Below are 17,908 nucleotides of genomic sequence, written 5' to 3'. Positions count from 1 at the left end.
TTTTTCAACAGTCTTTTGACTCTGGATCAGTTCCTATGGACTGGAGGGTAGCTAATGTAACACCACTTTTTAAAAAAGGAGGGAGAGAGAAAACAGGTAATTATAGACGGGTTAGCCTAACATCAATAGCGGGGAAAATGTTGGAATCAATCATTAAGGATGAAATAGCAGCGCATTTGGAAAGCAGTGATAGGATCGGACCAAGTCAGCATGGATTTATGAAAGGGAAATCATGCTTGACGAATCTTCTGGAATTTTTTGAGGATGTAACTAGTAGAATGGACAAGGGAGAACCAGTGGATGTGGTGTATTTGGACTTTCAAAAGGCTTTTGACAAGGTCTCACATAAGAGATTGGTGTGCACAATCAAAGTGCATGGTATTGGGGGTAATGTACTGACATAGAAATATAGAAAATAGGTGCAGGAGTAGGCCATTCGGCCCTTCGAGCCTGCACCACCATTCAATAAGATCATGGCTGATCATTCACCTCAGTACCCCTTTCCTGCTTTCTCTTCATACCCCTTGATCCATTTTAACCGTAAGGGCCATATCTAACTCCCTCTTGAATATATGCAATGAACTGGCATCAACAACTCTCTGCGGCAGGGAATTCCACAGGTTAACAACTCTCTGTGTGAAGATGTTTCTCCTCATCTCAGTCCTAAATTACCTAGTCCGTATCCTTAGACTGTGTCCCCTGGTTCTGGACTTCCCCAACATCGGGAACATTCTTCCCGCATCTAACCTGTCCCGTCTCGTCAGAATCTTATACGTTTCTATGAGATCCCCTCTCATCCTTCTAAACTCCAGTGTATAAAGTCCCAGTTGATCCAGTCTCTCCTCATATGTCAGTCCAGCCATCCCTGGAATCAGTCTGGTGAACCTTCGCTGCACTCCCTCAATAGCAAGAATGTCCTTCCTCAGATTAGGAGATCAAAACTGTACACAATATTCCAGGTGAGGCCTCACCAAGGCCCTGTACAACTGCAGTAAGACTTCCCTGCTCCTATACTCAAATCCCCGAGCTATGAAGGCCAACATGCCATTGGCCTTCTTCATTACCTGCTGTACCTGCATGCCAACTTTCAGTGACACCCAGGTCCCGTTGCACCTCACCTTTTCTTAATTTGCCACCATTTAGATAATAATCTGTCTTTGTGTTTTTGGCACCAAAGTGGATAACCTCACATTTATCCACATTATACTGCATCTGCCATGCATTTGCCCATTCACCTAACCTGTCCAAATCACCCTGCAGCCTCTTGGCATCCTCCTCACAGCTCACACCGCCACCCAGTTTAGTGTCATCCGCAAACTTGGAGATATTACACTCAATTCCTTCATCCAAATCATTAATGTATATTGTAAAGAGCTGGGGTCCCAGCACTGAGTCCTGCGGCACTCCACTAGTCACTGCCTCCCATTCTGAAAAGGACCCGTTTATCCCAACTCTCTGCTTCCTGTCTGCCAACCAATTCTCTATCCACGCCAGTACATTACCCCCAATACCATGTGCTTTGATTTTGCACACCAATCTGTTATGTGGGACCTTGTCAAAGGCCTTTTGAAAGTCCAAATACACCACCTGCACTGGTTCTCCCTTGTCCACTCTACTAGTTGCATCCTCAAAAAAATTCCAGAAGTTTTGTCACGCATGATTTCCCTTTCATAAATCCATGCTGACTTGGACCGATCCTGTCACCGCTTTCCAAATGCGCTGCTATTTCATCCTTAATAATTGATTCCAATATTTTTCCCACTACTGATGTCAGGCTAACCGGTCTATAATTACCCACCTTCAATCTCCCTCCTTTTTAAAAAAAAAAGTGGTGTGACATTAGCTACCCTCCAATCCATAGGAACTGATCCAGAGTCGATAGACTGTTGGAAAATGATCACCAATGCATCCACTATTTCTCGGGCCACTTCCTTAAGTACTCTGGGATGCAGACAATCAGACCCCGGGGATTTATCGGCCTTCAATCCCATCAATTTCTCCAACACAATTTTCCGCCTAATAACGATATCCTTCAGTTCCTCCTTTTCACTAGACCCTCGGTCCCCTGACGTGGATAGAGAACTGGTTGGCAGACAGGAAGCAGAGATTCAGGATAAACGGGTCCTTTTCAGAATGGGAGGCAGTGACTAGTGGAGTGCCGCAGGGCTCAGTGCTGGGACCCCAGCTCTTTACAATATACATTAATGATTTGCGGATGACACTAAACTGGGTGGCGGTGTGAGCTGTGAGGAGGTCGCTAAGAGGCTGCAGGGTGACTTGGACAGGTTAGGTGAATGGGCAAATGTATGGCAGATGCAGTATAATGTGGATAAATGTGAGGTTATCCATTTTGGGGGCAAAAACACGAAGGCAGAATATTATCTGAATGGCGGCAGATTAGGAAAAGGGGAGGTGCAACGAGACCTCGGTGTCATGGTTCATCAGTCACTGAAAGTGGGCATGCAGGTACAGCAGACGGTAAAGAAGGCAAATGGTATGTTGGCCTTCATAGCTCGGGGATTTGAGTATAGGAGCAGGGAGGTCTTACTGCAGTTGTACAGGGCCTTGGTGAGGCCTCACCTGGTGTATTGTGTTCAGTTTTGGTGGTCTAATCTGAGGAAGGACGTTCTTGCTATTGAGGGAGTGCAGCGAAGGTTCACCAGACTGATTCCAGGGATGGCTGGACTGTCATATGAAGAGAAACTGGATCATCTGGGCCTTTATTCACTGGAATTTCGAAGGATGAGAGGGGTTCTCATAAAAACGTATAAGATTCTGATGGGACTGGAAAGGTTAGATGCGGGAAGAATGTTCCCGATGTTGGGGAAATCCAGAACCAGGGGACATAGTCTTATGATAAGGGGTAGGCCATTTAGGACTGAGATGAGGAGAAACTTCTTCACTCAGAGTTGTTAACTTGTGGAATTCCCTGCCGCAGAGAGTTGTTGATGCCAGTTTATTGGATATATTTAAAAGGGAGTTAGGTATGGCCCTTACGGCTAAGGGGTCAAGGGGTATGGAGAAAAAGCAGGAAAGGGGTACTGAAGGAATGATCAGCCATGATCTTATTGAATGGCTGTGCAGACTCGAAGGGCTGAATGGCCTGCTCCTGCACCTATTTTCTATGTTTCTATGTTTCCTGAGCAGAAGTTCACAATTGACTAGCTCGAAATGAAAGAACTTTGAGAACAGGAGAAAAGTTAATTGTGGTTAAGTACTTTTGAACAGAACAGTATGGAGGATTGTGATCACTGGTTAGATTTTCTTCAGGAACATAAAAGGAGAAAATTCAAACTAATATATTTGAATCTGTATCACATAAAATATTTTTAATGTGCACGCAAAACTAAGGGAAAAAAATTAAATTAATTGTGATTTGCAATTTTTGTTTATGAATTATAGAATGAAGAAACACAAGCATTAAAATAATAGATAGCTAAATATCCGAGGACATGTCTCTCCTAATCTTTGCCATGCCAATGTAACCTGAATTCCCTCTTGAACCCATTCATGTGTGCACTTTGGCTGCTCCTGTCAGGCTTGAATAACCACTGGAGAAACTCACAATTGCCCTCTGTGCCAATCTTAGCTTTCATTGAAGTGCCCATTAAGGCACTCCTTATTGCCTCCTTATGAGCAACAGCTCATCCTTCTCTCCAGTTCTTTCTACCCTGTGCACCACCCTGAATTGCCACTCTTCCGCCTCCCTTTGCATTTTTTTTCAGACTGGCCCATTTGTTCATAAGCAAGGTCCTTGCAATCCGCAACCACCTTGTGGATGATTGCATTGACATCATGGTTTTGAAGGAAACTTAGTTCGTTGTTGGCAACACATTTGCCCATACTGAAGCCTCTCTGCCTGGTTATGTTTTCCACCAGCTGCCTTGCTCAAACCCCCATGGTGACAATATAGCTCTTAGTACTAAATCATTCATGATCTCATGACTCAGTGGGTAGCAATCTGGCCTCTGAGTCAGAAGGTTGTTGGTTCAAGTCCCACTTCAGAGACTTGAGCATGAAAGCCTAGGCTGACACTCGAGTGCAGTGCTGAGGGAGTGCTGCACTGTCGGAGGTGCTGTCTTTCGGATGAGATGTTAAAACGACGCCCTGTCTGCTCTCTTGGCTGGACATAGACGATCCTATTGCACTATTTCAAAGAAGAGCTGGGGAGGTATCCCTGATGTCCTAGCTAATATTTATCCTTCAATCAACTTAACAGAAACAGTTTATCTGGTCATCATATTGCTGTTTGTGGAAGCTTGCTGTGTGCAAATTGGCTGCCGAGTTTCCTACTTAACAACAGTGACTACACTTCAAAAGTTTTTCATTTGCTGTAAAGCGCTTTGGGATGTCTGGTGGTTGTGAAAGGCGCTATATAAATGCAAGTCGTTTTTATTTTTGCTGCTTCTCTGGTACCTGTTCTTCCTTTTGAGCACCTCACTTGTTCCACCCTCTCGCCTCCTTCAACCTCTCGCCTCTTTACAATCCTTGCCGAAGCAACACCCCAAGTTTCTCATCCAAGATAATCTCCCTCCTTTCCTCCCTCAGCCTTTGCACTGAGCGACTCATCATGCTCAGTGATTTCCAACTCCACCTCAACTACCCTTGATTTCATTGCCTTCCTGTACTCCCTGAACCTCTCCTTCCATACCTCATACCTATATTCATACCTCATACCTATATTCACGCTCCACCCCTCCTCGACCGTGCCATCTCGGGTGGCCTCTCTACTCTCATCGTCTTGATCACACACAAGGCCGTCTAACACCACCCACAACTCGGGATGAATGAAATATAAGGGAATAGAGCTGCGGAGGAACAGATGACAAGGAGTTTGCTGGGGAATGGAACGGAAGTAACAAAATAAAGAATGATGACATTGATTTGAAAGAAACAGAACTAAGTCATGAAAAATAGTGATGACTCGTGGAAGATTGGATACTCAAAATTGTAATAAAGGCACATGGAAATCACCTTCACGTTATAAACTTTGGCAATTTTCAATACGTAAAGTTTTTATTTTAGAACAAAAAGAAGTGAAATATATAGTTTCTTTGGCAAATCACATTAGCCTTAGTTAGGCAAGGTCAAAGTGCGGAAAAAAAAAGTATTTGTTGAATAACCTCTTAACTATTTCATGTTTCTAATTACACGATTTCTCTGGTGTTCTTCAGGGACTCATTGGGAATGATATGATGCAGCTCAATGTATTGCTCCAGTGAAGTACTTGCAGCAAACAAAAACAGATGTTTCCTGTGATGGACATAATTGAATATCATACCATGCTTTCTGTTGTGAAATGCTGCAGAATATAGTTTGCTCTATTCCATGAAATTCTATATAAGGCAACATTTTCATAAACCAGACTTGCACTTCAAAGTTGTAATCTGTGGTCCATTTGTTGGAGCATTCCGTAACTACTATGTAAACTTATTGCAATATTGTGCAATTAGAATGGAAAGAAATGAGAAACTTACATAATTAGAATGGAATTCAGTTTTGACTTTTTATCACAAAACTAAACTAGTGCAGTGGGGTTCTAGCCAAGGTCTTATAAAATTTAGAAATGTGTTGATAAAGAGGAAAAGAATCTGAATATGAATGTGTCATGACTTTTAATTTACTTACAAATCTTTTTTTTTTCCATATACATCTTTTTTTCTTTGCACTGTGAAGCTATTTCCTTTTGCTAAGACAATGGACAGTTTGCCAAATTCTCTATGGCTGTTGATGTCACTGTTGCTGCACACATGGATGAATGGAAATATGCGTGCTGCAGTATGAGGTGGCTCAACTCCCCAAATTGTGGTTGTATAATATTGTAATGTACTCTTATCAAGACCACAGCTAAAAATTGATAGCAGAGCAGCTGGTGTTTTCAGTTACTCTGGTCATTCCAGGTTTCAAACCCTTGGCAATGTAGTGTTTTAGTCTCAATATTTCCATATTTATTGCAAGATGCTATATTCTGGTATTCCTGGTAAATATTTTAGTTACCAAACTAATTCGAAAGACTAACAGAGTTGAGTTGACAGTAATAAAAAAAATAACTGTACATGTGGGAACTATATACTATGTGGGAATGGTAGGATAGTGGTACTGTTACTGGACTAGTAATCCAGAGGCCTGGACTAATGATCCAGAGACATGAGTTCAAATCCCACCACAGCAGCTGGGGAATTTAAATGTAGTTAATTAAATAAATTTGGAATTTAAAAAAAAACTATTATCAGTAATGATGACCATGAAACTATCGGATTGTCGTAAAAATGGGTTCACTAATGTCCTTTAGGGAAGGAAATCTGCCATCCGTACCTCATCTGGCCCATATGTGATTCCAGACCCACAGCAATGTGGTTAACTCTTAACTGCCCTTTGAAATGGCCCAGCAAGCCACTCAGTTGTAACAAACCGCTATGAGAAATAATAATAAGAATAACACTGGACGGACCACCCGGCATTGATCTCGGCTCCGGCTATGGACACAACAATGGCACACCCAGCCCAGTCAACCTTGCAAAGTCCTCCTCACCAACATCTGGGGACTTGTGCCAAAATTGGGAGAGCTGTCCCATAGACCAGTCAAGAAACAGCCTGACATAGTCAAACTCATAGAATCGTACCTTTCAGCCAATGTTCCAGACTCCTCCATCACCATCCCTGGGTATGTGCTGTCCCACCGGCAGGACAGACCCACCAGTGGTCGCGGCACAGTGGTATACAGTCAGGAGTGAGTGGCCCTGGGAGTCCTCAACATTGACTCCAGACCCCATGAAGTCTCATGGTTTCAGGTCAAGCACAGGCAAGGAAACCTCCTGCTGATTGCCACCTACTGCCCTCCCTCAGTTGATAAATCCACTTGGAAGAAGCACTGAGGACTAGCAAGGGCACAGAATGTACTCTGGGTAGGACCTCCACTGAGTGGGCTGGCAGAATTCTGAAGAACATAGCTGCCAGACTGGGCCTGGAGCTGATGGTGAGAGAACCAACACAAGGGAAAAACCTACTTCACCTCGTCCTTACCAATCTACCTGTCGCAGAGGCATGACAGCATTGGTAGCAGTGACCACTGCACAGTCATTGTGAAGACGAAGTCCTGTCTTCACACTGAGGACACCTCCATAGTGTTGTGTGGCACTATCACCATGCTAAATAAGATAGATTCATAACATATCTAGTAGCTCAAAACTGGGTATTCATGAGGCGCTGTGAGCCATCAGCAGCAGCAGAATTGTATTCAACCACAATCTCTAACCTTATGGCCCGGCATACCTTATGGCTCACTCTACCATTACCATTAAGCCAGGGGACCAACCCTGGTTTAATGAGGATTATAGAAGAGCATGCCAGGAGCAACACTGGGCATACCAAAAAATGAGTGACAACCTGTGGAAATTGCAACACAGGACTACATGCATGCAAAAAAGCAGAAGCAGCATGCCATAGACAGGACTAAGCGATCCCACAATCAACAGATCACATCTAATCTCTGCAGTCCTGCCACATCCAGTCGTGAATGGTGGTGGACCATTAAACGACTAACTGGAGGAAGAGGCTCCATGAATATTTACATTCTTGATGGCGGAGCCCAGCATGTGAATGCAAGAGACGAGGCTGAAGTATTTGCAACCATCTTCAGCCAGGAATGCTGAGTGGATGATCCATATCTGCATCCTCCTGAGGTCCCTACCGTCACAGAAGCCAATCTTCAGCCAATTCGATTCACTCTACATGATATCAAGAAACGGCTGAGCATACTGGATACAGCAAAGGCTATGGGCACTGGCTGTCGTGCTGAAGACTTGTGTGCCAAAACTAGCTGTGCCTCTAGCCAAGCTGCTCGAGTACAGCAACAACACTGGCATCTATCCAACAATGTGAAAAACTGCACAGGCACGTCCTGTCCACAAAAAGCAGGACAAATCCAAATCGGCCAATTAGCGCTATCAGTCTACTCTCAATCATCAGCAAAGTGATAGAAGGTGTCATCAGCAATGCTATCAAGCAGTACTTACCCACCAATAACCTGCTCATCGATGTCCAATTTGACCACTCAGCTCCAGACCTCATTACAGCTGTGGTCCAAACATGGACAAAGGAGTTGACTTCCAGAGGTGAGGTGTGAGTGACTGCCCTTGGCATCAAGGAGCCCTAGTAAAACTGCAATCAATGGGAATAAGGGGGAAAACTCTCCACTGGCTGGAGTCATACCTAGCACAAAGGAAAATGGTTGTGGTGGTTGGAGGTCAATCATCACAGCCCAGGACATCACTGTAGGAGTTTCTCAGGGCAGTGTCCTAGGCCCAACCATCTTCAGCTGCTTCATCAATGACCTTCCCTCCATCATAAGGTCAGAAGTGGGTCTGTTCACTGAAGACTGCACAGTGTTCAGTGCCATTCGCAACTCCTCAAATAATGCAGCAATCCATCCCCACATGCAGCAAGACCTAGATGACATTCAGGCTTGGGCTGATAAGTGGTAAATAATATTCGTGCCACACAATGACTATCTCCAACAAGCGAGAGTCTAACCACCTCCCCTTGATGTTCAACAGCATTATCATCGCCGAATTCCCCATCATCAACATCCTGGGGGTCACCAGAAACTTAACTGGACCAGCCACATAAATACTGTGCCAACAGGAGCAGGTCAGAGGCTGGGTATTCTGCGGTGAGTGTCTCCGTCAGACTCCTGACTTGTGCCTTTCCACCATTTACAAGGCACAAGTCAGGAATTTGATGGAATACTCTTCACTTGCCTGGATGAGTGTGGTTCTAATAACACTCAAGAAGCTCAACAGCATCCAGGACAAAGCAGCCGGCTTGCTTGGCACCCGATCTACCACCTTAAACATTTAACTCTTTCCACCACCGGCGTACCGTGGCTGCAATGTATGCCATCTACAAGATGCATTTCAACAACTCGCCAAGCCTTATTCAGCATCACCTCCCAAACCCACGACCTGTACCACCTCGAAGAACAAGGGTAGCTGGCGCATGGGAACACCAGCACCTCCACGTTCCCCTCCAAGTCACAGACCATCCTGACTTGGAAGCATGTCGCTGTTCCTTTATCGCTGGGTCAAAATCCTGGAACTCCCTCCCTAAAAGAACTGTGGGAGCACCTTCACCACACGGACTGCAGCGGTTCAAGAAGGCGGCACACCACCATCTTCTCGAGGCTAATTAGGGATGGGCAATAAATGCTGGCCTTGCCAGTGACGCCCATATTACCATGAACGAATAAAAAAAAATGTTTAACACTTCAGCATCAAGATGGGAGGCTTTTTGTGCCCTAGGCCGCCATTTTCATTTATCGGCTGACTCTTGCCTCGGCCCGACAATGGCGGCCCTCACATCGACCGGGATGCCATTGTGCAGCGCGGCACTCCCTTTCGAGTGGCCTGCAGAGTGCGTAGTGGCCCTCCCCTTTAATTGAAGGGGAGAGGTATTGTCGCGCATTGGCGCTACGCAGAGCATCCGTGTAGCACTGGCCTGCTCTGCGCTGCCGCCACAGGAACATTTCTCAAAGGAGGTGGGGTGCCAGAGACAGCGCTCCGCTTTCTTTGAAGGGCGCATGGCCCAATTCCGTGACGGGGGCTGGGCGCAGGAGGTCCTGGCCCCGGAAGGTTACCATCCCAAATTGGGGCGATGGGCAATTTCGGGTTCCAGAATCTATTTGGTTGGAGTTAAGAAACAATAGAGGAGCTTTTACACTATTTATAGACCACCAAATAGTGGAAAGGAGATATCGGAGCAAATTTGCAGGGAAATTGCGAAGAGGTGCTTGAACAACAGAGTAGTTATAATGGGAGAAGTTATGCCAATATTGAATGGGGCAACGATTGTGTTAAGGGTAGAGAGGGGGGTGTAATTTCAGAAGTGTGTTCTGGAAAAATTTCTTGATTAGTACATTTCCTGCCAAATGAGGAAGGAGGCTTTGCTGGATCTAGTCCTGGGTAATGAAGTGGGTCAAGTGGAGAATGCCACTGTGGGGAGCATCTTGGTAATAATATCCTAAAGATTAGATTAGTAACGGTGAAGGATCAGGAGTAATCTAGAATAAAAATACTTAATTGGAGGAGGGCTAATTTTAGTGAATTGAGGAGGGATCTGGCTGGGTAAATTGGAGTCAAAGACTGGCAGGTAGAAATGTACTGGAACAATGGCGGCCTTTAAAGAGGAGATGCTCCAGGTACACTCTAGCTACATTCCCACAAAGGGAAAGTGAGGGCGACCAAAACCAGATTCCCTGGATGACAAAGGAGTTGGGGAGGAGGATGAAGCAGACAAAGGGGACGTTTGACAGATGTCAACCTTTGGTCGCCTATTCCAATATCTCCTTATGTGGCTTGGTGTCAAATTTTGTTAATCGCTCCTGTGAAGTGACTTGGGGCTAGAAATTCACCACCGTAGCGTGCATTTAATGTGATTTTTTTCAAGTTAAAACAAAATTTTTGACCTACAAATAAACAGCTTAATATTCCACAAAACTTAAGGATGGCCTTGTCAAAATATCACCATTTTTAGTAACGCCATACTTAAAAATACGTACGGCCGAGGTTTGGCTGTTTGGCACCGCCGTACTCGCTTCGCAAAATGCCGTTTTGAAAAACCTGGCATTGCAGCTTCAAAAATGCCGGTAAGTAAGAAGACCTACAAAAAAGGTAAGTTGAATTTAAAACAATTTTTTTTCCCAGCGATTTGGTTGTTAATGTTTTCTCAATTTTTATTTTTCTATTTTTTGAAAATATTTTTTGGTGTTTTTTCCCCTCTATTCTTTGCGATATCGGACTCGCGGTAAGGTTGGAGAGGACAGCGGTTTCCAAAGTGATTCCTCCAGCAACACAGTTTTTTTTTAAAGGACGGGGGTATTTTTTGGCCAAACTTACCTCATTAAAAAATGGTAAATTTTTCTTATTTTTTCACTAAAATTGAGTTATTTGTCAAATAACAACAGTCTGGCAAAATTCTAGTCCATGGGATGTTCTACTACATCAATGCAAGTTGCAGTCGTTGTAAATTGTTTCTATTTATTTCTAGCAAAATTCCAAATCTTGGCAAATTGTTGCCTACTTTAGTGGTTGTACTAAATAATTCAGGTTTTTTTCTCAAAGATGTTAAGAGCAGACTGCTATGTGAGTGGTGAGACTTGCTGGATGTGATGCACATGGTCTCTTGATGCCAAAGTACGGTCAGTTAGCCCAGTGGTGACCCAGGAGTTATCACATCATTACTCCTTAATGAGATGTTGAGTGAGAATATTAGAATGTCAGGCAATGACCAGATTGGAACTAAGCGTCCCCAGTATCCTAAGAAATAAAAAATACCATTCTACATCTCAGATGAATTTACTTCTGTCATGGACTGAACATTATATATGCATACATATACATGTTTTTTAAACCTAAAGGGACAGACACTTGTCTTTTAATGATAACATGAAAAAGTTCACTTAGAGTAATTAATGAACTTTGAATGAAATTGCAGAAAGGCACAGCGTTGAAATGTGTGATGTAAAATTCTAGCAGACAAGCACAAAGGGCTCCAAAAAAGATGCTTTAATGCATCTCAAGCAGCTAATTAGCCACTTCCTCAGCGAAATGAAGGAAAATTTTGTTAATCCAGCTATGGCGAGTGTAATGATGGCTAATAATGGCTGAACAACTAAGAAAACCATGTAGCTGTTGTTGATTTATTTTGGTCGGGGAGTTGAGATTGACAGTGGCGATTGGAAGGATCTACAGATTAGTTTATACCATATTAATTATATATTCAGTGATTTACAAGATGTCTTGCATCAATGTATCCACGCACTGATTATGCCAATGCATACAGTAGTAGATGTAAAAGCAATACACCATATAAGTGGATAAGTGTGCTTTTGTACTTAATGTTTCCCATCTGCTGTCTTCACTAAGTATGGAGAATCCTGTGGAATGATATAGCACCACCTCCACTTGAAGCTGGCATGACGAACACAACAGCAACAACTTGTATTTATATAGTGCCTTTAATGTAATAAAATGTCCCAAGGTGCTTCACAGGAGTATTATGAGACAAAAAAATTTGACACCAAGCCACATAAGGAAAAGTTAGGGCAGGTGACCATCAGCTTGATCAAAGAGATCAATTTTAAGGAGCGTCTTAAAGTAAGAAAAAAAGAGGCGGAGAGGTTTAGGCAGGGAATTCCAGAGCTTAGGGCCTAGGCAGCAGAAGGCACGGCCACCAATGGTTGAGCGATTATAATCAGGGATGCTCAAGAGGGCAGAATTAGAGAAGCGCAGATATCTCCGGGGTTTTGGGGCTCAAGGAGATTACAGAGATAGAGAGGATCGGGCCATGGAGGGATTTGAAAACAAGGATCAGAATTTTGAAATTGAGGCATTGCTTAACTGTGAGCGAGCACAGAGGTGATGAGTGAGCAGGACCTGTTGCGAGTTAGGACACCGGCAGCCGAGTTTGAATCACCTCTAGTTTACGTGGGGTAGAATGTGGGAGGCCAGCCCGTAGTGCGTTGGAATAGTCAAGTCTAGAGGTAACAAATGCATGGATGAAGGTTTCAGCAGCGGATGAGCTGAGGCAAGAGCGGAGACAGGTGATGTTACCGAGATAGAAATAGGCAGTCTTAGTTATGATGCGAATATTTGGTTGAAAGCTTATTTCAGGGTCAAATATGAAACTGAGGTTGCGAACAGTGTAGTTCAGTCTCAGACAGAAATTGGGGAGATGGTTGGAGTCAGTGGCTAGGCTATGGAGTTTGTGGCGGGGACTGAAAACAATGCCTTCGGTCTTACCAATATTTCCCAATACACTATAGGAAAAGTATATAATAATGAAGATGAAGAAGCATACACTAAGCACTTGTGATCAAGATGTAGTAGTGGTTTATGAGCAGCTGGTTGGTAAATAGCAGAGGTATGCTTAGTGTCCCTAATGAGTTATCTGGGGATATAGATCTTCCTCGCCGCAATGCTCCACCTCACACTCAACAAGCTCCCCCGCTGGAGTGGAACTAAACTACAGAACCAGTGGGAACCTGTTCAACCGTTGTCGCCTCCATGCTAGATCCAAGACCGTCCCAACCTCTGTTGTCGAACTACAGTACGCGGATGACGCATGCGTCTGTGCACATTTCAGAGACTGAACTCCAAATCATAGTCAACATCTTCACTGAGGCGTACGAAAGCATGGGCTTTACACTAAACATCCGTAAGACAAAGGTCTTCCACCAGCCTGACCCCGCCACACAGCACTATCCTCCAGTTATCAAGATCCACGGAATGGCCCTGGACAATGTGGACCACCTTCCATACCTTGGGAGCCTATTATCAACAAGGGCAGACATCGACGACGAGATGCAACACCGTCTCCAGTGCGGCAGCGCCGCCTGAGGAAAAGAGTGTTCGAAGATCAGGCCCTCAAATCTGCCACCAAGCTCATGGTCCACAGGGATGTAGTGATACCCGCCCTCCTGTATGGCTCACAGACCTGGACCATATACAGCAGACACCTCAAATCGCTGGAGAAATACCACCAACGATGTCTCCGCAAGATCCTGCAAATCCCCTGGGAGGACAGACTCACCAAGATTAGCATCCTGTACCAGGCCAGCATCGAAGCACTGACCAGCTGGGTGGGCCACATTGTTCACATGCCTGACACAAGACTCCCAATGCAAGCGCTCTACTCGGAATTCCTACACTGCAAGTGAGGATGCCAAGGTGGGCAGAGGAAACGTTTCAAAGACTCCCTCAAAGCTTCCTTGATAAAATGCAACATCCCCACTGACACCTGGGAGTCCCTGGCCAAAGACCGCCCTAAGTGGAGGAAGTGCATCCGGAAGGGAGCTGAGCACCTCTCGTATCGTTGACGAGAGCATGCAGAAACTAAGCGCAGGCAGCAGAAGGAGCGTGCAGCAAACCAGTCCCACCCACCCTTTCCTTCAATGACTGTCTGTCTCACCTGTGACAGAGACTGTAATTCCCGTATTGGACTGTACAGTCACCTAAGAACTCCGTTTTAGAGTGGAAGCAAGTCTTCCTCGATTTCGAGGGACTGCCTGTGATGGAGATGATCTGGGGATATAGATGTTAGTGGAACTGTTTTCAAGTAGAGGCTGTCACAGCAGATGCACTGTTTTGAAGAGTCGTCTGCCTGGACACAAAGTAAATTTAAGATGGTTGAGTATTTATGGACAAGTCCAAAGTGCGTTAGGATTTACAATTAGAACATCTCTCAGGAATGTTTCCATTGTTGCTATGCATGCTGCTTCAAACTTGAAGGTCCAGTCATGCCCAGTTTCAACTTCTTTGAAAAACAGTTACAGATAGCCATTGTGATGGGATTCCAAAACTTCATAGGTAACTACTGTGTTGTGCTCCTACAGCCACTGAGTATCATGAGGGGCTGCTGTTCACCAGTGGGATACATGGAGCAGCACAGCAAGAGTCAAGTAATTCTGAGTCCTATACAGATGACTGTAAGTATCATCTCTGAAAGTGATTATAACAAAGATACCCTTGCATTGAGAGTTGCAGATACAGATGTAGGATCCTCTGTATCGCATGGACCTTGTGAGTTAGCTATGCAGCCAACCACCAATGTTTTATTCACCTAGGAAGCACTTAACAGTAGTACACATTCAGAAACAACATGGATAAGCATATGACATTCAGGGGCAAATACAGCAACCAAAGACATTAAACATTTACACAACTAGCATTGCAGAACTGATAAAAGTGAATTCACTTTTCATGCATTGAGCAATGTGATTCTTAATTATGCAGGAAATAAAGCATCAATTGTACAAAAATCAAACAATGCGAGTCTTGTGCCATCCTCTGTGGGTCTGTGGAATCTCATAAAAACTTAAGGCAGGGTGGTAATGCACGCCAGATGGTTGACTGGATCTGGTTGCACATCTTAATCACAGCTTCTCTGATGAACCAATTCCTCCCCATGCACTGCTCTTCCACTATACTTGGGTAGGTAACCCTGTTGTGGGTCACCTTCTGACTGAGGCAGCATCTGCTATTGAAAGGCATCACAGGATGTGGGAGCAGCACCAAGCTCTGGGATAACATGGGTGACTGTTTGGAATTCAGGAGGATCTGAAAGGAGTAGGGGGGCTGTATTTAAAATGGTTATACTGTAATTGATTACTGTATGTCAACAATTATAGTATAAGCGCACTAAATGCTTTAAATAACTCCAAATAGCTCCAAGCTCAGTGGTGGGTCAGTTGTTTGTAGGAACCCACCCCTGAAAAAAACCACAAAGTTGCCATAGCTGTGTTTGTAACTTTGACATAGGGCCTGACTTTAAGTTATTTAAAGTGCTTATTCTGCTTTAACTAAGTTAGCCAATGTGCATTCAGTGTGTTAAAGAACTTGATAGTTTCCGGGTCATGGCTAAGCACGTGTCACAGGGCTTTTCTTGAGTGTTTTGGCATTGCTGGATGTGCTTGGGATGGCAAGTATTGTGGCCAGAGGGAACGAGAGGCAAAGACAATGAAAATTCTCAGTCTTCATGAATTCTCCTCGCTTTCCCCAGAAATATGATAATATTACTTTCTTAGCACGGAGCTGGGGAGCCTACTTCAGTTATTTATGTGCTGAGTGCACTTATATCATAATGGCCAATTGTATGCCAGTAATTACAGTATAAGTGCTCTATGCAACATAAATAACTAAAACAGCCTCCCCAGCTCAATGTTGAGAAAACCCATTTAGGAATCCCAGCTCCTACCCCCAGAAAAGGTTTCCTTAGCCACAGCTTTACGTTGTCTAAAACACTTGCTGCATCTTCACTATCTAATTCTAAAATGGTTCCTGTTCCAGAAATATAGCTTATAGGCTTTTACCTTGGCATGGGAATGGGGTGGGGGAAGTGACATATGAGGGAAATGGGGTGGGGGAGGGAAGTGTGCAACTATACCATTGCTCAAGGCAAAGGATGAGGGGGCCGGGGTTGCTGGGATGAGTGAAACAGCAAGAGTTGTCAACAAATACACAATAAATGCAATAAGCATTTTGAAATATAAATGGCCAGTTTCCCAGCTCAGTACTAAGAAACAGGTGCTGAGGAGGCAGTAAACCACTGGGAAAGGGGGTGAACACATGGCTGGTGGCTGATACCCAAGATTGGGGAGAAAAAATGGCCAGGAACGGTGTGAGCAGTCTGTGACTAAGAATTGGCAAGCAGTTGTGAAAACAGCGAGGAGGCCCTGTTTAAAATTAATTTTACTTTTTGCATTTTTTAAATTAAGTTTAAAAACCAATGCAAAAGCTGTACAAGCTTCAGGTAGGTGGCAACAGCAACACCCAAGTTAGAACAAGCATGGAGGACTGAATCAGAGGCAAGTAAAATTAAGAATGTACTACCCTCTCTCCTTTCTTCCCCTCTTCCCTCGCTTCCCTTCTACCTCCACTCTCCTCCCCTGCCTTCATCTCTTAATTTTTGTTTTATAAGTACAGCATACATTTGTCAGATAATAAAGCAGTCCGTGCTCGCATACAGAAAGACCTGGACTCCAGACTTGGGTTGATAAATGGCAAGTAACATTTGCACCACTCAAGTACCAGGCAATGACCATTTTCAGCATGAGAGAGCCTAACCACCTCCATTGACATTCAATGGAATTATCATCACCAAGATGCCACCAACAACATCCTTGGAGGTCACCAATGACCAGAAACTCAACTGGGTCAGCTACATAATGCTGTGGCTACTAGGATAGGTCAGAGGCTGGGTAATCTGTTGCATGCCTCACTTCCTGACTCCCCAACGTATCTTCACCCAAATGTAAGGCACAAGCCAGGCGTGTGATAGAATGCTTTCCAGTTGCCTGGATGGGTAAAGCTGCACAAGCTGTACACAATACAGGACAAAGTGGTCCTCTTGATTGGCACCTCATTCACTTTCCTAAACATCCACCACCAATGCACCATGGCTGCAGTGTGTATTTTCTACAGGATGCACTGCAGCAACTTGCCAAGGAGTCTTCGGCAGTATGTCTCAAACCCGCGACCTCCACCACCGAGAAGGTCAAGGGCAGCAGATGTGTGGGAACACCATCAACTCCTAAGTTGTACACCATTCTGAATTTGACATTAATCGTCATTCCTTCATTGTCGCTGATCAAAATCCTGGTACTGCCTATCCAACAGCATTGTTGGAGCACTTTCACGACACAGACTGCAGTGCTAAGAGAAAAAGGCACACCACCACATTCTCAGGGCAAATGGGGATGGCCAATTAATGCGATGCCCACATTCTGAGAATGAATTAAAAAAATGCAATGCATTCTTTTGATGCTACAGTAGAGCTGTGTCTTTAAGGCTGCAACGTTTACTTGTTAATTAACTAACCAGAGGCTCAGGGCATTCAAAGTTTAATTGATGTTTGGTCAGTGTACTTTGCAGAGTATAATGTGCTTGTCAGTTTCAGGTTGCAAGGTACTAGTGCAGGATGGAAACATACAGTGTTTTAAGATTGTTTTACATATGTAACAAAGTGTAAAGTTTGCAGTCTGATATCTGAACATTTAAAAAGTTCAAAGGGGAAGAAATTCGGATTGTTTGCCCTCCTTTTAGTGCCCCTGGGGGGGGGGGTGATGGGGGGCAGTACTAATCGGTAGTGCCCCGGACCGCTGCACTAGCGATGACCATGTCATCGCCGTGCGCAGCGACCTGTTTTCGCCCCAGAGCAAAAATTTGGCATCGCCCAGTGAGGCTGCCGCGGGCATAGCTTCGCAGGGCGTGTACCGGGCTTTAGGCCGCTCGCGGGGCAAAAATTAAACGGGAGGTGCGGCGCTGACATTTTTTTAAATGGCCGACTTGCCAGTCGCGGCCTTGCCATCTTAAAATTGCAGGGTCCGCTTCTGTGCCTGCCATGACTCCCCGCT

The 17,908-nt window shown here is 44.5% G+C and overlaps 2 protein-coding genes across 8 annotated transcripts in view; one reads left to right on the top strand and one right to left on the bottom strand.

Annotated features, from left to right (window-relative positions):
• The window catches only part of cmss1 (cms1 ribosomal small subunit homolog), a 362,453-nt gene that overhangs the window by 120,416 nt on the left and 224,129 nt on the right, over window positions 1-17,908 (top strand). For 3 of the 4 annotated variants that reach the window (XM_070893708.1, XM_070893709.1, XM_070893710.1), the window contains exon 3: window positions 14,390-14,482. The exons of the other annotated variant lie outside the window; for it this stretch is intronic. In XM_070893708.1, the coding sequence (XP_070749809.1) occupies window positions 14,390-14,482 (93 nt within the window). The remainder of the gene's footprint in view (window positions 1-14,389; window positions 14,483-17,908) is intronic. 4 annotated transcript variants of the gene reach the window in all.
• Window positions 1-17,908, bottom strand: part of filip1l (filamin A interacting protein 1-like) — a 293,850-nt gene that overhangs the window by 106,180 nt on the left and 169,762 nt on the right. The gene's annotated exons all lie outside the window — the stretch shown is intronic.

Source organism: Pristiophorus japonicus, chromosome 11 (genome assembly GCF_044704955.1).
Source record: "Pristiophorus japonicus isolate sPriJap1 chromosome 11, sPriJap1.hap1, whole genome shotgun sequence".
Lineage (NCBI taxonomy): Eukaryota > Metazoa > Chordata > Chondrichthyes > Pristiophoridae > Pristiophorus > Pristiophorus japonicus.
The sequence above is the reverse complement of the archived record's forward strand: the minus strand, read 5'-3'. Positions and strand labels throughout refer to the sequence as shown.